The 25,391-nt window shown below is 47.9% G+C and overlaps 1 protein-coding gene across 4 annotated transcripts in view; it reads right to left on the bottom strand.

The window, feature by feature from the left end:
* Positions 1-25,391, bottom strand: part of ACOX2 (acyl-CoA oxidase 2) — a 49,350-nt gene that overhangs the window by 15,656 nt on the left and 8,303 nt on the right. For all 4 annotated transcript variants that reach the window (XM_029051661.2, XM_029051664.2, XM_029051662.2 and 1 more), the window contains 8 exons: positions 23,820-23,982; positions 23,442-23,593; positions 23,025-23,132; positions 18,971-19,090; positions 18,552-18,667; positions 17,710-17,882; positions 7,602-7,764; positions 5,273-5,463 (listed from right to left, as the gene is read on the bottom strand). In XM_029051661.2, the coding sequence (XP_028907494.1) occupies positions 5,273-5,463; positions 7,602-7,764; positions 17,710-17,882; positions 18,552-18,667; positions 18,971-19,090; positions 23,025-23,132; positions 23,442-23,593; positions 23,820-23,982 (1,186 nt within the window). The remainder of the gene's footprint in view (positions 1-5,272; positions 5,464-7,601; positions 7,765-17,709; positions 17,883-18,551; positions 18,668-18,970; positions 19,091-23,024; positions 23,133-23,441; positions 23,594-23,819; positions 23,983-25,391) is intronic.

The following is a 25,391-nucleotide window of genomic DNA, read 5'->3' as shown; positions in this document are numbered from 1 at the left end:
CCACAACGAGCTTACAGTCTAGAGGGGGAGACAGACATTAATATAAATAATTTATAATATATCATTTAAAGATATGTACAGAAGTGCTGTGGGATTGAAGTGATTGAAGGTGGGGGTGAATATCAATCGCCCAAGGGTCACAGATCCAAGTGCATAGACGACGCAGAAGGGAGGGAAAAGAGAGCTCAATCAGAAGGCCTCTTGGAGGAGATATGACCTTAATAATACTTTGAAGGTGGAGAGAGTGGTGGTCTGATGTATATGGATGGGGGAGGGAGTGCCAGGCTAGAGGGAGGATATGGGAAAGGGATTGGCGGTTAGATAGAAGAGATTAGGGCCCAGTGAGTAAGCTGGCGCTAGAGGAATGGGGTGTGAGGGCTGGGCTGTAGTAGGAAATCAGTGAGGTGAGGTAGGACGGGGAGAGCCGATTGAGTGCTTAAAAGCCGATGGCACGGAGTTTCTCTTTGATGTGGAGGTGGATGGGCAACCACTGGAGATTCTTGAGTGGAGAGACATGGACTGAATGTTTTTTAGAAAAATGATGCAGGTAGCACAATGAAGTATGGACTGGAGTTGGGAGATACAGGAGGCAGATGCAATAGTCAAGGCGGGATAGGAGTCCCTCCGGATCTCTGACTTGAGTGTACCGTCGACAAGTGATCATGGCTCCAGGTTAAGTAGTCTCCTTCTCCTCCCAGGGAGCTGAGAGAGATATATTCAGAAAACAGGAGATTTTGCTTACTGGACCCAGTTTACAGGGTCATCACCCATTTGTGGGGGGCAGGTGAGAAACGGGACAGTTCCACTGGCTTTCATGGGTACGCCTGCCCCCTTTTCCCCAAGTCCTGATCCATATGGAACAGTTCCTTGGGACTTCTCACCCCTCTGACTTCTGGTCTCTGCACATTTGGGGATAGAGTAATATGTATGCAATCACAGGCACCCGATTCCTACAAATTGCTTTGAGATGGCCCTGCCAATCAAGGACTCCATTTCAGATTTGATTCCCAGTATCTTCCCTGATGCTGGAAAAACCATTCTGTCAGCAGTCAGTCCACTGCATTTGCAAAGCACAACTGTGTGTAGAGTCCTGGGCAAAGCAGGGAGGGAACAAAGGGACTGGAATCTGAGCTGAGGCCTCTCAGTGGTATTGCACTACCTTTTCTGAATGGGGAAGCTTCCATGCCTTTCCTACCGGAGTTCTGGGTGACAAAATTCTGAACAGCCTTCTCATTGCTCTTGGGTTCCTTTTACCTTAAAAAAGAAATAAAATGGGAGGCTACTGATTCCCCAAGACCGAGTTTCCTTTGGCCTGCATCCCGCTGAATATCTGCGGCCTCTGCACTTTCACCACACCCTGCTTCACAGTGACCATCTGCGAGGCTTCCCCAGCTGGATGAGTCATGCACAGGAATAATTATGGCCCACTGATCCCAGGGTAGTGATGATTATTAACCTATTGATGAGTCTTGCCTAGCAAACTGGTGCCAGCACTATGTTAATCCAAGCACTTGTCAGTGCTCTGCACACAGTAGGTGCTCAATAAATATGACAATGAATTACTGCATCAGCCTCCTTACTGACCTACCTAACTCTTGTCTCTCCCCACTCCAGTCCATACTTCACTCTGCTGCCAGAATCATTTTTCTACAAAAATGTTCAGTCCATGTTTCCCTACTCTTCAAGAACCTCCAGCGGTTGCCCATCCACCTCTGTATCAAACAGAAACGCCTTTATCATCAGCTTTGAAACACTCAATTAACTTACCCCCTCCTACCTTACCTCCCTGATTTTCTACTACAATCCAGCCTGCACACTTTGCTCATCTAATGCCAACCTACTCACTGTACCTCGATCTTGTCTATCTTGCCACCGACCACTCGCCCATGTCCTGCCTCTGACCTGGAATGCCCTCCCTCTTCATATCCAACAGATGATTACTCTCCCCATTTCCAAAGCCTTATTGAAAGCATATCTCCTCTAAGAGACATTCCCTAAGCCCTCATTTCCTCTTCTCCCACTCCCTTCTGAGTCACCCTTGCACTTGGGTTTGCACCCTTTACTCACCCCTTCTTCAGCCCCACAGAACTTCTGTGCATATGCATAATTTATTTATATTAATGTCTGTAACCCCTCTAAACTTTAAGCTTATTGTGGCAGGGAACGTGTCTACCAGCTCTGTTATATGGTACTCTCCCAAGCACTTAGTACAGTGCTCTGCACACAATAAGCACTCAATAAATACAACCAATTGATTGATCTTGCCCACTGTGCTGAGAATCCTGCAAGAAGAGTGCTTGGAGGTCACCTGGCTGCTTTAAGAGTTGGAGATCTGGTTATATCAGCAGTGCTGACACCAATTTGATGGGGAAGCCAAGAGAAAGGCACTCAGTCTCACGGTGCCTCACTTTCCTCAGTTAATGACAGAGATTATGTCCATTCTGCTCCACAACTCCCCAAAGTCATATTTGTGGAAGACTGCATAAATTGCTTTGTACATCTGAGAAATAGATATGACAGGAAAATTAGTAGTATTACAAGAACACTTCGGGAAAATGAATCACTGTTCAAATCTGGTTCCTTTGGGTGATTTGAGGGCCCCTTCAGAATTTGATGTCTCTCACCAGTTAGTGAAGGCAAAACAGTTAAGCCAAAACAAAATTTCACACAGCCCCCCCAGCTGTCCACTGTCTCTGCCCCTCTGCTCGGACTGAATTACAGTTCCATTTTGAGGGCCCTAATAAAGTCTCCATCGAGTAAAGTATGGAGTCTGAAGGCCTGGTTCTAATCTTGGCTCTGCCACTTTCCTGCTGTGTGACTTTGGGCAAGTCACTTAACTTCTCTGTGCTTCTCTTTCTTCATTTATAAAATGAGGATTAAATACCTATCCTCCCTCCCTCTTAGATGGTGGGAAAGGGACAGTGTCTGATCTCACTGCATTTTATCTACCCTATGGCTTAGCAGTTGCCAAAATTATACAGAAATACTGTATGACAATATAGGTGAAATACTGATATTCTAATCCCAGCTCCACAACTTGTCAGTTGTGTGATTTTGGGCAAGTCACTTTACTTCTCTGTGTCTCAGTTACCTCATATGTAAAATGGGGATTAAGACTGAGCCCCACGTGGGACAACCTGATGACCCTGTATCTACCCCAGTGCTTAGACCAGTGCTTGGCACAGTAAGCACTTAATAAATACCATGATTACTATATAGTGAGGGACGACAAAATTCTGAAAATTGTTTGCTTCAAGGGATACTCCAAAGATCACCCAGAATGGAGGGCAATCAAGCTAGGATGCTATATTTCCACACAAACAGGGGCTCCTTGCCAATGGCTCCAAAGGGTAAAGTACTTAAGTTTATTTTCATATCACTGGTGTTTTTCTTTTGGGAACAATTCCTCTTCCCTGCACTGGAATCTTTCAACTCCTATTTTGGGGATCAACAGGAATTAAAACAGAAAGAAATGTCACGAGCCCTGGGGATCTCCCTCCATTGGGGCTCCAGGTGTACACCTCCTAACCCCGCCTTGTCCTGCCAAAAGTGGGAGGGCAGATGTGAAAACACTGGGGAGGTTGTGACTGTTGGACAGGGAAGGCCCTGACGGGGTGGTGAGGAACCTGAAATGGTTCCTTTCCAGCAGTAATGAACTCCAGTTCCTGTTGTTGCTTTTACATAAAGTACCCCCTGAAGCGAATGTCAGTTTCCTCCCTTTTGGATTGTGAACTCCCTGTGAGTCGGGGATGATGTCTGAATTTATACCCCTGCGTCTTTCCCCAGTGCTAAGCACAGTGCTTTGTACTCAGTAAACATGTGAATAAGTCACTATGATAATACTACTAGTAAAAAACATTAATAATGGCCTTCGAGCTATATTAAAAATGATTCCTTCCTAAAGATCTTTGCCACTGACTGACTGTACTGAGGTTGCAAATAAAATGGTTCTCACTAGAACAACAACCTTTAGCTTGGGTAGCATTATTATTTTTTCTACAATAACATTCTCATTGTTGTTTCTTCTGTTTTATCAAATGTTACACGAATGCCTTCTCCAGGGGGAAGGGGAGTTGAAAGCAGTTGCTAATTTAGACTCACTTTTTTTTAAAATGGTATCTGTTAAGTGCTTACCATGTGCTAGGAACTGTACTAAGTGCTGGGGTAGATACATGCTAATCAGGTTGGACACAGTCCATGCCCATGTCCCAAATGGGGCTCACAGTATCAATCCCCATTTTACACATGAGGGAACTGAGGCTCAGAGAAGTTAAATGACTTGCCCAAGGTCATACAGCAAACAAGTGGCAGAGGCAGGATTAGAACCCAGATCCTTCTGTCTCCCAGGCCCTTGCTCTATCCACTAGGTCACACTGCTTCTCAAATGGCTCAAAATTGTTTTCCTAGCCTTATCCTATCTTCACTCAGGAACACTGTGGTAGACAAAGAATCAGAAAATAAAGACATCAAATACGGTAGTATTTTTTTCCCAAGTATTAGACTGCTTGATGAGCTTAATTGGATTCATTTATTCTATTAAATTTATGGAACTATTTTACAGGTTTCCAGGGCTGCCATCTCCCTGGAAATCCAAAACCCGATTCTGCAGTCCATCGGTTTGCTACCTTAGAAAAAATGAAAAGTCACACTCATAACTCCAAGTTTGAAATCCTCAAGAAACTTTAACTCTCACATAGTGCCAAGGTGCAGAATCAATCATATTTATTGAGCACTTTCTATGTGCAGAGCACTGTACTAAGTGCTTGGGAGACTACAATACAACAAAATTAGCAGACTTGTTTCCTCCCCATAATGAGTTTACAGTCCAGAGGATGGAGCAGATCAGGTTAGAGTCTAGGTCTCTGATGCTCAAGAAGAGCAGGACAAACACACAAAGAGCTAATTCAAGGAGTTGTTTGTTCAACTAGAATTATACTGATCTGATTTGTAGACACTGGAAAAGACTCAACTAGAAAGGTTTTAAAAATACTTCTATGTTTAATTTGTCCCAACTCACTGCAGTTTTGAAAAAAAGAGAAATGCAGGAAGAAGGTTCTTGGAGGATGAAAAGAAAATTTCCATTTCAGAAAAATCAAGTTGCAATAAAAATATTTTCCCCCAGTAGATCTTTTATTTTAATGTTCCTTCTTTACAGAGTCTCTTACTGCAAGCCAGCATGGAAAGGCTGCTGCAAACATTCCAATTTGAAAGCCTAGTGACTATGAATACATTTTTTCCAAGAAAGTTGTGAGCAGACACTGCACAGACTTACCTGGCAGTCTGCAGGTAGAGAACGGTATTTTCTCCTTCGTAAGTGCAAGAAGCCATGACTTTGGTGACCAAGGAAGGAAGGCCGCTCAGTAGGGAGTAGCCGTGCCCGCCGCAAGCCCTTCGGCAGATCTCTGTGCCAAGAGTAGTGGTCTCCGTTACCATGGCTTTCACGCCTGAAGTCAGAGCGTGAAGCTGCAGAGACAGAGAAATAAATGACTGTTATAAAGGAAGAGGCTGGGGCCAGTACTTTCCAGGGGCAGTTTTTGCAAAACCTCAAGGAGGGAAGAGTCCCCAAGCTGTCTCCCCGCTCTGTTCCCTGGACCTCATGCCTGAAATCCAGAGGCACTACTGTTCCTATTTTCAGGGCATCCTAGCAGTAGCTTTTCCCTTCTAGCTTCCTAGCTGGGGGTATAGAATGGGCAAGAGACAGGCACCAGTCAGTCAATCGTATTTATTGAGCACTTATTGTATGTAAAACACTGTACTAAACATGGGAGAGTACAATATAAAACATTAGACACATTGCCTGCCCACAACGAATTTACAATCTAGAGGGGGAGACAGACAATATAAAGAAATAAATAAATTACAGATATGTACCTAAGCACTGTGGGGCTGGAAGTGTGGAAGTGAATAAAGGGAGCAAGTCAGGGCAACACAGAAGAGAGTGGGAGAAAAGGTAAAGACTTGGGCCCCCACGGGGGTGGTGCAAAATGATACTGCAGTCACAGCAAGAGTGACAAGCCCTCCAAAGCCCAAGGTCTGTGCAGCAGCAGATGGTAGCCTGCTTCTCTGGAATCTTGCTTCTAGTGACTTTTTCTCAGCTGCCGTATCGAGCAGTCCACCTACTCCACCTGCCCTGTTGCTCTGAACGCCTGGCTCCTCTGCCACAATTCCTGGGTCCCGTGCCCCTTCCTTTCTTGCATTTTGCTGGTGGGAGGCAAGGTCGTTTTTTAAAACTTTATTTACAAGTCTGTAAACAAAAGACTGGACATAAACTAAAGTAGGCAGGTCTCCATGCTGGAAACTCTTTGCACCAATGGCCATATCGTCAGTCGCCATCATCAGTATTTCTCCATGTGTGCAGAGCACTTCCGGGACACTAGCGAGCATACCATCTTTCAGACCTTCGACTTGTCTGCTGATGTGGCTCTACACCTTTAACCCCTGTTGCCCAAACAATCTATGTACTCATGACGTGGGTTACTAGCAAATGCTCCAGTGACTCTGAGTCTCACCCTTCGTAGGGGTCCAGAAAGGTTCTTTGGCACCTGCCAGAGGTAGTAGCCAAACCCCAGGGCTACACCCATTTCCCATCCCTTGACAAGCAGAAGGGCTGATGTAAATTTCAGCCCCAGTTGCAAGTAATAGGTGATCCACCTTAATCCGTGCCAATTTGCCTACATGTTCACTTGCCTACTGGTTCTACCTTTACAACATCGCTAAAATCCACCCTTTCCTCTCCATCCAAACTGCTACCACGTTGATCCAAGCACTTATCCTATCACGCCTTGATTACTGCATCAGCTTCCTTGCTGACCTCCCTGCGCCCTGTCTCTGCCCACTCCGGTCCACACTTCACTCTGCTGCCCAGATCATTTTTCTAAAAAAATATTCAGTCCACATTTCCCCACTCCTCAAGAATGTCCAGTGGTTGCCTATCCACCTCCGCATCACACAGAAACTCTTTACCATTGGCTTTAAAGTACTCAATCGCCTTGCTCCCTCCTATCTTACCTTCCTGATTTCCTACTACAACCTAGCCTGCACACATCACTCTTCTAATGCCAACCTTCTCACTGTACCTCAATCTCACCACTGATTGCTCGCTCATGTCCTAGAACTGCCTCCCCATTCATATCCAACATACCATCACTCTCCCCACATTCAAAGCCTTATTAAAATCATATTTTCCCTAAGAGGCCGTCCTCTGACTAAGCCCTCATTTCCCCCACTTCCTCTGCCTTCTGCGTCACCCTTGTACTTGGATCTGTATCTTTTATTGACCTCACCCTCAGCACCAAACACGAGGTCCTTGTTTGCTTGGCGGCAGGAAGGTACAGGGTTATGAACAAAGTCCCAACCAACACTTGGGAAGCTAAATGGGTGCTGGAGCCCCCGTAGGGAATGAGCAATCCTCCCACTCGTGTCTCCTGTGCTTGGCATAGCCCCGGCCGAGCAACCACGGGGAACCCGGTTGGGAACTTTGGGTCTCCAATCTGACAGATGGATCATTCGAAGGCGCAGCTTCCTCGAATTGATCCGACAGCTCTGGGGGGGCTACCAGCCTGAAAGGGTGGTCATGGCACTGGGGCTCCCTGGGGAATTACCTCTGGGAGCAGAGTGAAGTGACCATTCACAATGTCTTCGTAGCAGCTCTTGAGGAAGTCAGAAACGCTCTGGGCAGTAAAGTGAAAACTGTAGGCTGTGGCGAGCTGGGGCAACAGTTTCTGCTGTTGAGTCTGGTAGTCAAAGATCTTGACTTCTGGGTCACTGGAGGAGAAAGAAAATGTTTGGTTTTAAACTGTGAAGACACAGAGACTCAGGCATTCTGTGGGTAAAGTAAGTGCCCTCCTCTGCATTTCCTCACTTCCTTCAAATGTCAGCTCAAGGCCACCACTTCCGGGAAGTTTTGCCTGATTAACCTCACCTATTCTCCAGCCTGCTGGCACAATAATCCACGACCCGCCCCTCCTTTTTAACACAGTCTGCTTGCCCATCTTCTCTCCCCTATTGATTGAGAGGGGTCCTTGACTCCAGAGACCATATCCAATTTTTAACATTCACCCCAAGTATTTACAAAGAAATGTGCCCCTGTGGGTGTCCCATAAATCCTCTGCCTCCTCCATGACATACAGCTGCAAGTAGTTTAGAGGAGCGCAAGAAATCAGAGGATAGGAAAAAAAGAAAAGGATGGGGAGGAGGAGGAGAGCAGGGGAAGAGGCACAGGGAGGAGATGGGGGAGGGTGAATGAGACAAAAAGCAAGAGGAGGAAGGGGCAGATGGTTGGTCAAATCAATCCATCATTGGGATTTATTGAGCATCTACTCTGTGCTGAGCACTGTACTAAATGCTTTGGGGAGCAATAATGTCAGAAGTGCTTAATACAGTGCTTTGCACACAGTAAGCACTCAATAAATGATTGAATGAAAGACACCATCCCTGCCATCAAGGAGTTTACAGTTTAACAGGGGAGATAGACACAAAATTATAGGTAGGAGGAAGAGGAGCCTGGAAAGACAGATAGGTGAATAAAAAAGTGCTTAAATGGTAGAGTACATATATCAGTATGTACAGAAAGCTCTGTGGGTGGTTACGAGGGCGTAAGTGCTGAAGTGATGCTTGAGAGGCTATGACTGGGGAGAAGAAAAATTCAACACTGGCTGGGGGTGAAAGGTGCCTGTGAGCCAGTCTCAGAGCCTGGGGGGTGGGGGTGGGGAAGAGAAGAACCTATGGGGACCTGGGCCACACTGCAGGAAAAAACAAAAAAAAGGAGTCGATTTTTGGATCCTTTCCGGCTTCTGGCTCTAAGGGCATGGCGGGCTAGTTCCGGCTGCTTGCTCTGTCCAAAAAGCAGTGGTGCAATCTTATGGGGATGATCGGGCCCAAGGACACTGTGCTCCCCTGCTCGGGCCTGGGGACATTGTGCTCCCCAACCGCCCTCCCCCGACTCCGCCCAGAAGCGGCCATTTTGGGAAGCCATCACTCCCTCTTCCCCCTTGAGGTGATTGATCTCCCCCGCCCCAGGCAACGATGTCCTTGTTCTCACTGTGTTACCTTACCTTAGCCACCACCTATACCCGCAACCCACCCGGACATCCTCAGGGCTCCCGCCGCCGCCTCAGAGACATTTGGACATGAGCCCCGGGACTCTCCTTGCCGCTGGCCTTTTGACTTTGATTTTGATCAGGTCGACCCTTAGTCAAGTCGACCCCAGACCCTGGTCATCACCCGTTTATTAATACTATTTTATTGTATCATGCCACTATATTACCGCTTTCGCATGTTATCGTTAATTGTTCTCAGTGCTGCCACCTACCTCTCTGGCCTCACCATGTCCTTCCACCTCCCCCCCCTCCATCTGCCCCTCCCAATCCTCTCCTTCCCCTTCCCCTCTCTCACCCAGCTCTTTCCCCCTCTCTCCTCTGCCTCCTCCCCTCCCCCATCCTATAACCCCACTTTACCAGCGCCACCCCTCTTCCCCCTACGCTCCTCCCCACCAAACCCCCTCCTCCTACCTTCCCTCTTCCCCACCTACGCCCCATCCCAGTCCTTCTGCCCCACCGCCACCCCTCCTCCCCCTCTCCCCATCCAGGGCCCCGCCACCTCCTTCCCATCCAAACCCTCCCCTCCCCCCGCTCTCCCCCCCTCCGCCTCTTGCACCCACAGCTACTTTCAAGTGTGGCCTCTGGAACCCCCGCTCCATTACAGGTAAACTACCTTTCATCCTTGACCTTTTCCTTTCCCGCTCTCTCCTCCTCCTTGCCTTTACGGAAACCTGGCTCACTCCTGAAGACACGGTCTCCACCGCTGCTCTCTCCAGAGGAGGCCTCTCCTTCTCCCACTCCTCCAGACTCACCGGAAAGGGAGGAGGCATCGGCTTCCTTCTCTCACCCCGTTGCCACTTCCGCACTATCCCTCCTCCCCCTTCCCTCTCCTTCCCCTCCTTTGAAGTCCATATCATTCACCTCTACCACACCCTCCAGATACTTGTAGCTCTCATCTACTGCCCTCCTGGTCCCACCACCGACTTCTTCAACCACCTAGACCCCTTTCTCACCTTCCTTCTCTCTGCCCCCTCTGATCCTCTGAGACTTCAACATTCACATGGATGTAACCGGTGACTCCTCTGCCGCCCGCCTGCTATCGCTCCATGACTCTGCCGACCTCCTGCTCCACCATACCTCACCCACTCACCGACTCGGACACACCCTCGATCTCGTCATCTCCTACCGCTGCACTACCTCCTCCCTCACCAACTCAGAAATCCCTCTCTCAGACGATAACCTTCTCACCTGCCTCCTCTCTCACACTCTCTCCCTGTGCAAATCTGTACTACTCCCCCACAGAGACCTCCGCTCTCTTGATCCCATCCATCTCTCCAAAAGCATCTCTCCCCACCTTGCCCCCGGTCCTCTCTTCCCACTCTCGATGATCAGGTCACCCTGCTCAACTCCACCCTCTCTACTCATCTCAACTCTCTCGCCCCCCCTCCCTCCGCCGCTCGCGCTCCACTAACCCACAGCCCTGGGTCACTGCCTCTGTCCGCCTCCTACACTCCTATGCTCGAGCTGCTGAGCGCTGCTGGCAAAGGTCCAATCACCAAGCCGACCTTATCCATCTAAAATTTATCCTTTCCTGCCTTAACTCTGCCCTCTCTTCCGCCAGGCAAAACTTATTTTCTTCCCTCATTGACACCCATGCCTGTCACCCCTGCCAATTGTTCCGGACCTTTAATTGTCTCCTCAGGCCCCCTGTTCCTCCTTCTCCTCCATCACTCACCCACAACCATCTGGCCACCTACTTCATCACGAAAATTAACACAATCAGGTCTGAGCTCCCCGAAGTCATTCCTCCCCCTTCTGCCTCCCCTCCCCACCCAACCCTCCCCTCTACTTTCCCATCCTTCCCTGCAGTATCCTCAGAGGAGATCTCCTCCCTCCTTGCAAGTGCCACCCTCTCCACCTGCACCTCGGACCCCATTCCCGCTCACCTTATAAAAAACGTCGCCCCTTCCCTCCTCCCCTCCTTAACTTCTATCTTTAACCGCTCACTCTCCAATGGCTTCTTCCCTTCTGCCTTCAAACATGCCCATGTCTCCCCCATCCTAAATAAACCCTGTCTCGACCCCATTTCCCCTTCCAGTTATTGCCCTATCTTCCTACTACCCTTCCTTTCTAAGCTCCTAGAACGAGTCGTCTACACTCGCTGCCTAGAATTCCTTAACTCCCATTCTCTCCTGGACCCCCTCCAATCTGGCTTCCGTCCCCTCCACTCTACCGAGACTGCTCTCTCTAAGGTCACCCATGACCTCCTTTTTGCCAAAGCCAATGGCTCCCACTCTATCCTAATCTTCCTTGACCTTTCAGCTGCCTTTGACACTGTTGACCATCCCCTTCTCTTCATCTTATCTCACCTTGGCTTCACGGACTCTGTCCTCTCCTGGTTCTCCTCATCTCTCTGGCCGGTCATTCTCGGTCTCCTTCGCGGGCTCCTCCTCCCCCTCCCATCCTCTAACTGTTGGGGTTCCTCAAGGGTCAGTTCTTGGCCCTCTTCTGTTCTCCAAATACACTCACTCCCTTGGTGAACTCATTCGCCCTCACGGCTTCAACTATCATCTCTATGCAGATGACACACAAATCTACATCTCTGCCCTGTCCTCTTCCCCTCCCTTCAGGCTCGTATCTCGTCCTGCCTCCAAGACATCTCTACCTGGATGTCTGCCTGCCACCTAAAACTCAACATGGCCGAAACTGAGCTCATCTTCCCTCCCAAGCCCTGTCCTCTTCCTGACTTCCCTATCACTGTGGATGGCACGACCATCCTTCCCGTCTCTCAAGCCCGCAACCTCGGTGGCATCTTTGACTCGGCTCTCTCATTCACCCCACACATCCAATCTGACACCAAGACCTGCCGGTCTCACCTTTATAATATTGCCAAGATCTGCCCTTTCCTCTCCACCCAAACGGCTATCTTACTGGTACAGGTTCTCATAATATCCCGGCTGGATTATTGGGTCAGCCTTCTCTCTGATCTCCCTTCCTGCCATCTCTCCCCGCTCCGGACTATTCTTCATTCTGCTGCCCGGATCATCTTCCTGCAGAAACGCTCTGGGCATGTCACTCCCCTTCTTAAAAACCTCCAGTGGTTGCCTATCAACCTCCGCACGAAACAAAAACTTCTCACTCTAGGCTACAAGGCTCTCCATCACCTTGCCCCCTCCTACCTTCTTTCTTTCTACTGCCCACCCTGTAGGCTCTGCTCCTCTAACGCCCACCTCCTCACCGTCCCCCGTTCTCACCTATCCCGCTGTCGACCCCTGGGCCATGTTCTCCTGCTGTCCTGGAATGCCCTCCCTCCTCACCTCCTCTCTTCCCCTCTTCAAAGCCCTACTGAGAGCTCACCTCCTCCAAGAGGCCTTCCCAGACTGAGCTTCCCCCTTTCCCTCTGCTCCCTCTCTACCCACCCCCTTCACTTCCCCTCAGCTAAGTCCCCTTCTCCCCCGCTTTCCGTCTGCTCCTCCCCCTCTCCCTTTTCCTCCCCTCAGCACTGTGCTCGTCCACTCATTTGTATATATTTTCATTACCCTATTTATTTTGTTAATGAGATGTACATCACCTTGATTCTACTTATTGCTATTGTTTTAATGAGATGTTCATTCCCTTGATTCTGTTTATTGCTATTGTTTTGTCTGTCTCCCCTGATTAGACTGTAAGCCCCTCAATGGGCAGGGACTGTCTTTATCTGTTGCCGATTTGTACATTCCAAGCGCTTAGTACAGTGCTCTGCATATAGTAAGCGCTCAATAAATACTATTGAATGAATGAATGAATGATGACTGCATTTAAGTAGAACAAACACTTTGAAGCCACAGTGTAGCCTGGTTTCAATGTGATGTAGTCACAGCTTAATGGGAAAGGGGAGGTGGTTCTCCCAAGTGGGCCTTTGAGTAGATTGTGAAGTTAAAACGCAGATTAAAATACAAAACAAACAGTGACAACGCTCCCCCACAAAAACAAACCAAAAAACCCAAGCATCACAAGTGTCAAAAGCAGCAGCAGGCAAGGACCTACTATTCCACCCACACGCTGTGGATTGTAGATTGAGTTGTGCATCTGACTTCTCAGTTACACCCACACGTGTGGATAGGCTCTCACTACAAGTAGCATGACGGCTGGATGTGAACGACCACCCCTTCTTGGCTTTGAATCAATCTGTATTATTCTCTCATAAGTAGACTTCAAATACTTCAGTCCTTTGGGAGGTTTGTTTACTTTTGGGGCTCTTTTGCTCACTGGGCTGTTTTCTCCTCTACCCTTTTCCCCTTACTTCACCATTCCCCTCTTCCCCTTACTTCACCATTCCCCTCTTCCTTCCTGTGGCTTGATTCTGCAGATCACCCTTTTCCTCTCCACGTTGGCAATACAGTTTCCTGGTGTTAAGAAGTACTGAGGAGTGGCAGATGGCACTGAGGGGTCCATTCTTACTCCAAACTTAGAACTACACCTTACAATGCTAACAAAAACAGAAAAGGAGTCATGGTAAAGAAGCCAGAGTACTTAGCTTGCCAATGTAAGAGGTTTTCAGTGGGCACTGTCTGTCCACCTGGGAAATTGTAGGGACTGGGCAATGCTGGAGAGATATAAATGAAGACACTGACAATTAGCCACTTACACGCTGCTTAAGTGTATAGGGCTGGAGTTATTGAGGAAACTAGGAGACTCTTCAGCTGAGCCCTGAGAGGAAATGGGAAACTCAGCGATCTGGGGTCATGTTACAGAGAAAGAGGGGTTCCTGAGAGGTTGCAGAACCCACCTGGAAACCCACCTAAGATCAAAGGGAGTCTCTCAGCACATGCCTGCTCACTGGAGCGAGAGTCTGGAGTGTCGGCTCACCAGTGTTTCATCCCAGCCCCAGCTCCAATGGGCTCCACTATAGCTGGGTGAGGGTATATGCGTGCAAGTGTGATTATGTGGGTGTGTGTATGAATGCTTGTGGACAAATGTGGAAATGGTGTTTCAGCAAGCATGCCAGTAGGTGTGTGAATGAGTGTGAAACTGGGTCTAGATGTTTCTAGTCTCCCCGCTCTCTCCCCACTCCTAAATCCATCTCTTATCCTTACTCATACCCTTTTGTTCTGCTTGTCCCTTCTCTGGGTTCCCCGCTTCTTAGTTTCTTCATTGGTATCCCTCCCCCGGGGTGGGGGTATCCTCTCTGAGCTGGGTGCAGCTCCTCACCTATACCATTTGGTGGTCTATTAAATTCACTGCACCTCTAACCTTTCCTTGTCATGGCCCCTCCCTCCCCCTTACCCACTGTTAATATTAATAGTAAAGATGGTACTTGTTAAGCACTTACTATGTGTCAAGCACTGTAATAATGAAGATGATTGTGTGTTTATTAAGTACTTATTTATGTACCAAGCACTGTGATAGATACCAAATATGCAGGTCGGATGCAGACCCTGTTCCAAACAGGGCTCTCCCACCAAAAAGCGTGGCACAGTGGAAAGAGCACGGGCTTTGGAGTCAGGGCTCATGAGTTCGAGTCCCAGCTCTGCCACTTGTCAGCTGTGTGACTGTGGGCAAGTCACTTAACTTCTCTGTGCCTCAGTTCCCTCATCTGTAAAATGGGGATTAAGACTGTGAGCCCCACGTGGGACAACCTGATTCCCCTGTGTTTACCCCAGCGCTTAGAACAGTGCTCTGCACATAGTAAGCGCTTAACAAATACCAACATTATTAAAAAGGGGTGGGAGAACAGGTCTTTCATGGGGATTCAAGGCCTGTTCCCTCTCCTCTTTAGACTGTGAGCCCCATGTGGGCCCCCAGAAACTGTGTCCAATCTGATTAACTTGTACCTACCCTAGCGCTTATAACAGCGCTTGATGCATAGTAAATGCTTACTAAATAAAATAAGAATCACCATATTACAGATGAGGAAACTGATCCACAGAGAAGTTATTTGACATACCCAAGGCCACCCAGGAGGCAAGTGGTGGAGCTGGAATTAGAACTCAAGTCCCCTGACTCCCAGGTCCATGCACTTTCCACTAGGCCACATTGCTTCTCACTTCCCCCATCCCCAAGGAAGTGAGATCTATCAAATCATTCTATCACTGGTATTTATTCAGAGTTTACTGTGTGCAGAGCACTGTACTAAGGGCTTGAGAGAGTATGACTGAGTAGACGTGTTTCCTGACCACAAGGAGCTTACAATCTAGAAGGGGAAAGAAACCTCACCCTCATGCAGTCCCCCATACTCCCCTCCCACCTTCGCCCTATAACACTGCTTTGTTCTTCCCTGTGGAGGCTGCTCACTTCCCATACTCTTCATCACCAAGACCTGGCACTTTCCTGATGCATTTTACATCCTCTGCCCCACTCTCCTGAGAAGGGCTCACCATCTCTCATTCCTCCTGATTCACAGGGAGAGAGGAATGGGCCTGCTCCTCAACCCCAGTCTCACTTCTGGATCAACCTCAACCCCTCCATCTTACCTCTGCATCATCATACATGACCACTCTTTGCCACCCTCTGCAGCTACTAGCTGCCATCAGCTTCCACCCTCTTGAATTAACTCGGCATAACATTTCTTACTACATTTCTTTCAACTTCATTGCGTGCCCTGATCCTCGAAATCAATCAGTGGCATTTATTGAGAGCTTACTGTGTATTGAGCATTGTATTAACCGCTTGGGAGAGTATAATACCATAGGCAGGATTGGCAGTAGGCAGGATCCCTGCCCTCATGAGGCTTATAGGCGAGAGGGTGAGACAGACATTGCAAATAAATTTCAGATAAGGGAAACGGCAGAATATAAGGATGTGTAAATAAATGCTGTGAGGATGGGGGTGAGGTGAGTCCTTGAAGACTTGATGTTCCTTCTGCCTTTCACTCCCATACATTACTCAGCTTGCTTGGCCTCCATCACCACCCACATTGACCACACATCAGCATGGACTCAGTCTGTACTCCATAATTCTCAGGCCCTGCACCACAAACTCCATCCCCTCTACCTCCAACACTGAATGACCACTTTCTAACTCTAACCTCCCCCCACATCCCTTCCTCCCTCAAAACTGTCTTCCACTGCCAAAAAGATCTTAGGTCTCTACATCTTCTCCACTGGCTCCAAACTATTATCCCTCCCCTGGCCTCTCTCTACCAACCCATCTTGGCTTAGAAGCAAACATCCAAGCTTTCTACACTGCCCTCTCCATCAAACCCAATTTCCTCTCAGCCCTGGACCCCACTCCCCAGCCACCCCACCCCCCAACACACTCTCTTTCTCTCTCTCAAACTCTGCCCTTTCAACTCTTCAACACCACAACTATTCCTCCCTCAGTGGCTTTCCTGCCCAGAGCCCCCACTGACTACTCCAAATGTGTGATTCCTTCCTGAAGCCTCCAGTGCTCCCACTACCTCTTTAGTCCCGCTACCCCACCCCAATGACCTATTTTGACAAAATTAGACATGAACTTCCCAAAGTGCCACTTTTGCCTACATCCTCCACCTTCTCTTCTGCTGAAATTCTCTCTCACCTGGAGGCCTCCCACCTAAACTCTTCAAATCTAATCCCTCTATCCGTGCCTTGGAACCCCCTCTTCCTCTCACTTCTAGAAAACACTTGCTTTCCTTCCTCTCCCTTACCACTAACTTCAACTTCTCACTCTCTTCTGATTCCTTCCCCTTCACCCTCAAACAAGCCCAATTCTTCCCCATCCATCAATCCCACCAAAGCCTCCATCTCCCTGCTTCCGTCCAAACTCCCTGAATGAGTTGTGCACACCCACGGCCTCCACTTCCACTTCACCACTTCTCTTTTTAGCCTTTTGCAATCTAGACTGCATGCTGGAAAACAGCATGACCTAGTGAAAAGAGCATGGGCCTGAGAGTCAGAGGATGTGGGTTCTAATCCCATCTCTGCCACATGTCTGCTGTGTGACCTTGGGCAAATCACTTATGTGCCTCAGTTACCTCAACAGTAAAATGGGGATCAAAACTGTGAGTCCATGTGGGACAAGGGACCAGGTCCAACCTGATTACCTTGTTTCTAACCCAGTGCTTAGAACTGTGTTTGGCACATAGTAAGCGCTTAAAAAATACCACAATTATATTTTTGCCCTCCTTACTCTACTGAGGCTGCACTCACCGAAGGCCTCCAATGACCCTCTTCTGGCTGAATCACATGGACTCTATTCTGCCCTACTCCTTTCCCTCGACCTCTAAGTTGCTTTGACATTAGCCATTCCTTTGTCCTAGTGAATCTCTCCAGTCTTCGTTTTTTCTGACAGGCTACTCTGCTGGTTCTCTTCCTATCTCACTGACCGCAACTTCGCAGCCCCACCAGGGTCTGATCCGGGCCTCAACTTTTCGCTTACATGTGTTGATGCCTAAATCTACACCTCCGGCTCTGTGCTCTCACTGGCTTTACAATCTCATTTCTCTGTCTCCTTTCGGGATGTCTTCAATTGGATGTCCTGATGGTACCTTCCCCTCAACCTATCCAAATGTGGCAGGGAGGAAGGGCTGCCAGGCTGAGAAAAAACAGTGAGGTGGGAGGAAGTTCTCTTTGGGGAAGGAATTACGGTAGCTGACTCTCTCATCCAGGTGGAGAGCAGGGAGATTTGCTGGTAAGCACTAAATCTTTAAAAGGCAGTAAGTTCAAATGGGCTGGAAGGGAAACAGAATGGAGAGAGGCTCTGCCCGGGTTACCTGGGTTGGATCTTGGACTGGTGGCGAATCACAGAGTACCTAATGGCAATAATGCAGGCCTTCTTCAGCTGGTTTAAGATTTCACCCGAAAGCAGCTGGGCTCGTACCAGCACCATGGTGAGGTAGTTGCTCTTCGCGGCTCCCTGTTTCAGGTAGGTACCATCAGGCAAAACCTAGAGTTAGGAACAATGGAGAGGAGAGCAATCATCGGCCTCTGGAAGTTGGGGGGGGGGTCACTGGGCACAGATGCAGTTTGGAGTAGGGCTTTACCTGAGCTGACAAAAGTACTACTGACAGCTGCCCCTCCTCCCTAACTCCCCCATGCCACTGCCAGTCAAGGGTACAGTCCTGAAAATGAATCACCATCAGTACCCAGAAGCTGAGTGCCCCCAGGTTGCATGGCTCTGTACTAGGCATGATGGGGTTTACAGAGTTTTGATTAGATGGGGTTCCTGGCATCAAAGTCAACAACTTTGTTACCCCTCGGCTTCCTATCCTTCAAGTTAAGTTATCCTAGTTGCTTTAGCTTCTAATCCTAGTCCATGATTTCAAACTCCCTGGAATCAAGGGTAAGTACTAAGGGCTTTCTGGAGATGGAGGAGGTGGCCAGGGAGAAGGGGGAACTGGGTTTCTTTAATTTGCTTTATAGAACACAAGAGGCAGGTGAGTCCTTCATAAATACCATCTGAATTTTGGCCCAAGTGGAAATCTGGCTCTTGACAGGGCCAGAGGACAAGAATGCATGGCTAATTCCATTGCCCAAATTCAGGATTCTGGTCAGAACACAGGAGGTTTGACCTTTGTTCTCTGGCAACACTGGATATAGCTGGGCATTTCCATACCTGGGAGAATCTGCTCAACATGTTTTCCAGAGGGACCCGTACATTATTCAGCTGGAGAAAGCCATTGTCGGTTTGTTCAAAGCTCATTTTGGGCCCTATGTCTCCCACAGTTATTCCTATTAAAGGAGAGAAGAGAGGGCTTGTTGAACAGTATCTGCAGGTGCTTCTGTTTCCTTTCCCAAAATTTTCCCTTCCTGGTAGAAGTCTGGCTGACACCACTCAGGAGATTATCTTCCCAGTGAGGTTTAGGAACAGGAGTGTAGCCTCGCCTGTACGTGGAGAGCTGAGCTATGCTTTTCTCTCTCTCTCTCTGACACACACACACACACCTGTGTATATATATCTATATATATATCTCCAGATCTGTCAGCATGACATGACTATCAACCCCTCCTCCCCAAGCCAAGGAAGCCTATTACCTGGAAGGGGAGAGTGGTCATGCAGGCTCCGGATGGGCACGATGAAGGCATGCATGCCTTGGCACTTTCCTCCACTGTAAAGCTGGGCTAGCACCAAAGCATGGGTTGCTGTTCTTCCCACTGGAGGGGGCAGTAGAGGAAGAAGACAGAGGGAGGAGATGGGAGAGAAGAAAAATACAGTCCTCAAACATGCTCAGCATGCATAGGTGGAGGTCATGGAGGGAGAAACAAAGGGGATGGGACTTGGGCATTTGTGCTAAGGCCCTGCTAGGGTCTTGCCTAGGGTTCTGCTCACAAAGGGCGCTCAATCAATGCTAAGTGACTGGAATAGGGAGAGGGAGGAGCTTGGGTTTTAGAGGATGTGATCATAGTACAGTGGATCAAGCACAGGCCTGGGAGTCAAAAGGTCACGGGTTCTAATTCTGGCTCCGCCACATGTCTGCTGTGTGACCTTGGGCAAGTCACTTCACTTCTCTGTGCCTCAGTTACTTCATTTGTAAAATGGGGATTGAGACTGTAAGCCCCATGTGGGACAGGGACGGTGTCCAAGATGATTTGCTTATATCCACCCCAGCACTTAGTACAGTGCTTGGCACACAGTAAGCACTTAAATACCATTCTTATTATTACCAATAAAACCAAATCCACCTTTGGCTCTGGGGCTTGGTAGTTTTTTCTCCAATTTGTTAGTGCAGGCAGTGTAGCTGACAGACATGGGGGCCCTAGGGAAAGAATCCTACATTTTGCCTTGTTGAGGAAAAAGGTGGATGGTCTAGAACGTGGAGATTTTTTCATCTTTCCACAAATTTGAGCTGCCTTCCTCTTTAGCTTGCTGTGGTCAGGGAATGTCTCTACTAACTTGGCTATACGGTACTCTCCAAAATGCTCTGCACACAATAAGCACTCAATAAATATGAATGATTGATAGATTCAGGGGCTGATTTAGACTAGCCTCTCCACCCAGAGGGCTGCAAACCGGCACAGACCATGAACCACTCCCTGGGTCAGGGACCTGCCGTAGGACACCCAGGTCTCTTCACCTAGAGGGCCAAAAACCAGTGCAGACTATCAACCACCCCCTAGGTCAGGGACCTGCCTCCCCCCTGACCCTCACCTCCTCTCCTTCTCTAGTCTGTGGGATTTTTATGGGCAGGGATTGTCTCTCTTTATTGCTGTATTGTATTTCCCCAAGCACTTAGTACACAATAAGCGCTAAATAAATACAACAATGAATGAGGACATCCAGATCCCTCAGCCAAGAAAACACAAACCAACTATTGACCATCCAACGGGACAAAGACCAGCCCGAATGCCAACATCTCTCCTCTGAGCAGCCTCAGCCTGACCAGGTCATCAGACATCGGAACAACTGCCTACCGTCTGCCTGAGCACCTGCCTGCCAGGACTGTGGGCGTGGCTCAGTGGAAATAGCCCGGGCTTGGGAGTCAGAGGTCACGGGTTCGAATCCCGGCTCTGCCACTTGTCAGCTGTGTGACTGTGGACAAGTCACTTAACTTCTCTGGGCCTCACTTCCCTCATCTGTAAAATGGAGATTAACTGTGAGCCTCACGCGGGACAACTGATTACCCTGTATCTACCCCAGTGCTTAGAGCAGTGCTCTGCACATAGTAAGCGCTTAACAAATACCAACATTATTATTATTATTATATTCTGTTCCTGATCTGTTGTAGCCGAGAAGTGACTATTTTCTTTCCCTTCCTTCTTTCCCTGCATTCAGATCTGTTGATTCATACATTAGATTTCAAAAGCTGTCTTCCTTCTCACCTACTCTAACCAACCCACGGTATTTACTTCTATTCTCTGGCCTCTTCATTCCTAAACCCCCTAGGACAATTCAACCTCTCCTCAATATTCTTCTAAACACTGGACTCTTCACTCTCCACATCCCAGGGACAATTCAACCATCTCCTCTGGGTATCAACGGATTAGGTTGTTGCTGCTATCGTTTATTAAGTTATGGCTGCTGTTTACCTCAATCGACCCCACCATGACCCTTCAATCTTTCTCCCCCACCCCTCCCACTCCTGATAGCCCATCCCAGTCCTCCCCATCCCACCTCACCTCCCCCACTACCTCCACCCCCAACTCCTCCCTTTCCCTTGTGCCATCCCCACCCTCTCCCTGAATCCCAGTGCTACTCCTCGTTCCCCCACGGGGGCCACCCACCCTTCATTCCCTCCCCTTGCACAACTCCATCAACTCACTCCCATCCAACTCCTCCCCACCCCTTTCCCAAGGGCTCCTACCATAAAGAGGACCTGCCTGCCACCTTGTGGCAGCAGTAGAGAATGATTCGGCCCTGAGATTAATGTCAGCAGTTTAGACCACTGGGATGAGAGTCATTAATTACAGCATTTATAATAATTATGGTATTTGTTAAGTGCTTACTATGTGCAGAGCACTCTTCTACTGGGTAGTCAGACTGTCCCACGTGGGGCTCACGTTTTTTTTAATCTCCATTTTTACAGATGAGCTAACTGAGGCACAGAGAAGTGAAGTGACTTGACCAAGGTCACACAGCAGACAAGTGGTGCAGCCGGGATTAGAACCCACGACTTCTGACTCTCAAGCCTGTGCTCTTTCCAAGTGTGTACTATGTGTCAAGCACCGTTCAAAGCACTGGGGTGAATTTAAGTTAATCAGGTTGGACACGACCCATAGGGAGCTCACGATCTAAGCAGGAGAGAGAACAGGTATTCAAACCCCATTTTACAGATGAGGATTAATTCTTTGAATCATTCAGCCTCTATTTACTGGTGTTTACTGTGTGCAGAGCACTGTACTAAGCAGGTGGGAGGGTTTAATAGAGAAGCAGTATGGCCTAGCGGAAAGAGCACAGGCCTGAGAGTCTAATCTGGGTTCTAATATCAGCTCTTCCATTTGCCTGTTGGGTGACCTTGAGCAAGTCACTTCACTCCTCTGGGCCTCAGTTTCCACATCTGTAAATTGTGGATTTAATTTCTCTTCTCCCTCCTCCCTAGACTGCAACTGCAAGCCCCATGTGGGACAGGGACTGTGTCTGGCCTGATTACCTTATATCTACCCCAGAATTTAGTATAGTGCTTGGCACATAGTAAGTGCTTAAATACTATTATTATTATTATTGTTAACTATGTGCCAGGCACTGTACTACACGCTGGGGTTGATACAAGCAAATCGGGTTGGACACAGTCCCTGTCCCATGTGAGGCTCAAGTCTCAATCCTTATTTTACAGATGAGGTAACTGAGGCCCAGAGAAGTGAAGTGACTTGCCCAAGGTCACACAGCAGACAAGTGACCAAACCGGGATTAGAACCCATGACCTTCTGACTCCCAGGAATAGTACTAATAATAGAGCGATCCCTGCCCTTAAGTTGTTTATAATCTAGTAGGAGAGACAGGCACTAAGATACATTACTGATAATAGGAAGTAATAGAGTTTAGAGATATGTACTAAAACACTGGGACATGTGTGAGAATTTAAGAGACAGTTGGGGGATATGAATTGAGGAGATTTGAGATTGATCAAGATGGCCTCATGGAGGAGATGTGATCTCTCTAGGGCTCTGAATATTGGGAGAACTGGGGTCTGTCAGACAGAGTTCCAGGCAGGAGGGAGGGCCTAAGCAAGAAGTCAGCAGTGGGGAAGATAAATATGAGGCACAGTGAATAGGTTGGATTTAGTGGAATGAAGAGTGCGAACTGGGGTGTCGTGGGAGAAGACAGTGGATAAGTAGGAGGGAGAGAGTTGATTGAGTTTTTTTTTTTTCAAGTCAATGGTCAGGAATTTCTGCTTGATGCAGAGAGGAATGGGCAACCACTGGAGATTTCTGAGGAGCAAAGAGATGTGTGCAGAAAGACACTGTAGAAAAATGAAAAAAAAAGACGAGAGGAGGAAGAAGTTGAAGAGAAGATGGATGGGATGCAGGAGGGAATGGGAATAGGAGAACAATAGGAGAGAATTCTGGGAATCCGTGTATGTCTGTATTTCTCCTCCTCCCCCTCCCCCCTACTCAAATGGAAAACTTGACTTCCAGGGAGGTGGGTACTCACAGTCTCCAGGCCACCATTTGGTTGCAGTCAGCTTTGGTGTATTCAATACAAATTCCTGGGTGGAAGAGTCAAAGGTTGCAGTGGTCTCCAGCCCTTGCAGGTATGTGCCTTGCCACCAAGAAACCAATTAATCAGTTACGAGAGCAAAATGTTCATGTTAAGTAATCATTTGCACTAGATCAGCAGTTCCCCTCTGCTGAGTGAATACAATACAGATGGCAGACTAAAGTGGCAGAAGAAATCAGCAGAGAATCTCAGGAGATGACCAGCTGGGACTTTTCTTCATGCCCCTGTTCATGCCACACTTCTCCTGCCCGGTCCAGGAGGGCAGCCATCAACGTTATGGGTGATGGCTAGCCAAACAAGAAATAGCACATAAAACAAGCATCTTTTTCTGCCTTGATTGACCCTCCTTACCATGCCCCAGCTCTGTTTGAGCATAGGTTCCGATTATCTGAAAATTTTGTGCTGGTGGTATCCACTTGGCAATCTGTTCATCTGAGCCCAGCCCCATGATAGCTTTCTGAAAGATGCTGTGAATGTTAAAAGCCAAATCTCCTCCAAGGGCCCTGAAAGAGATACAAAGGCAAGAGCACGTTTTCGGTTGGTGAACAGGACTAGGAAAGTTGACAAGGCAATACTGCAGAAAGCTCCTGATATAGGGAGCAACTTTTTGTACCATATGAAGTGAAAAGACATTTCAGTTCCACAGTCACCTCCCTTTGGGGAGGGCCGGCTGGTGGAAAGCTTATGTGGGTTGGTAAGGTATTTGCTTTGATTTACAAGGCTAGTTACCTATAGCAATAGGTCATTTCAAGTCCATTTTCAGTCCAGCCCATTTGCTTCATTATCATCTTCATCCGGACAGTCTTCTGAACAGCTGCTTCATATCTCTCATTCTGGTTCATAAAATAAATACTTTCTTTCATAAAAATTGGATCACTGAAAATAATTTTTTCTGTCAAAGAAAGACAAGATATGAGCACACTGATAAATAAGACAAGTAACCCTGGCTGAAATTTGAAGAGGATTTTCTCCTCAGTGATACTCAAACATTTATCCTTCCATCAAGGTAGAAAGGAGCCTAAGATGAATAACTATCTTTTTCGAAGCAGCGTGGCTCAGTGGAAAGAGCACGGGCTTTGGAGTCAGGGCTCATGAGTTCGAATCCCAGCTCTGCCACTTGTTGGCTGTGTGACTGTGGGCAAGTCACTTAACTTCTCTGTGCCTCAGTTCCCTCATCTGTAAAATGGGGATTAAGACTGTGAGCCCCACGTGGGACAACCTGATTCCCCTCTGTCTACCCCAGCGCTTAGAACAGTGCTCGGCACACAGTAAGCGCTTAACAAATACCAACATTATTATTATTATTCTATCTCAAGAATGTAAGATCTAGAGAATCTTAGTGATTTGCCTAAAGCTGGGTTTCATGAGAAGCAGCATGGCTCATTGGAAAGAGCACGGGCTTTGGAGTCAGAGATCATGTGTTCAAATCCCGGATCTGCCGCTTGTCAGCTGTGTGACTGTGGGAAAGTCACTTAACTTCTCTGTGCCTCAGTTACCTCATCTGTAAAATAGGGATTGAGACTGTGAGCCCCATGTGGGACAACCTGATTCCCCTGTGTCTACCCCAGCGCTTAGAACAGTGCTCTGCATATAGTAAGCGCTTAACAAATACCAACATTATTATTATTATGGCTGCCAAAAGTGCCAGTGTGCTTTTATTTCAAAGCACCAACTTTATTTAAAATTGTCAAATAAAATCACTACATTTTTGTGTAGCTATGTACCAATGCAACATTCAGGGCAGGACACAGATAGTAATCATGTCACAACTACACACACACACACAACACACTTCTTTACCCTTCCCCTTATGCCTCCTCCTCCTCCTCTATCCAGTAGGCTGGTCCCTTGGGCTTGGAAGCTGGCTGGACATAGATGCCATGCCTCACCTTGCAGGGATTAACATTTTATGGGAAAGTTGGGATGTGAAACTCTTTGAGGGTCCATTTGAAGATGGACTTGGACTCATGAAGAGGGAAATGAGGAAATGGAAAAGCAGCAGCATAAATAAGGGAATATTGTTTTTATGAAACAGCTTTTAATGTAACTGGGTTTGTACATTTTGTTTATAATGAATACTGTAATAGCAAAATAACGAAAAAAAAATCACACTCGAGCAGGGGAGACAGGGGATGCCTAGTCTAAGATGACTGAAAAAATGATTTTGGGGGAAACCTCTCTTGGGCATTAGGAGCAGCAATCAATCAATCAAGAGAAGCAGCATGACCTAGTGGATAGAGCACAGGGCTGGGAGTCAGAGGGACCTGGGTTCTAATTCCGGCTCTCCCATTTGTCTGTTGT

Source organism: Ornithorhynchus anatinus, chromosome X1 (assembly GCF_004115215.2).
Source record: "Ornithorhynchus anatinus isolate Pmale09 chromosome X1, mOrnAna1.pri.v4, whole genome shotgun sequence".
Taxonomy (NCBI): Eukaryota; Metazoa; Chordata; class Mammalia; order Monotremata; family Ornithorhynchidae; genus Ornithorhynchus; species Ornithorhynchus anatinus.
The sequence above is the reverse complement of the archived record's forward strand: the minus strand, read 5'-3'. Positions and strand labels throughout refer to the sequence as shown.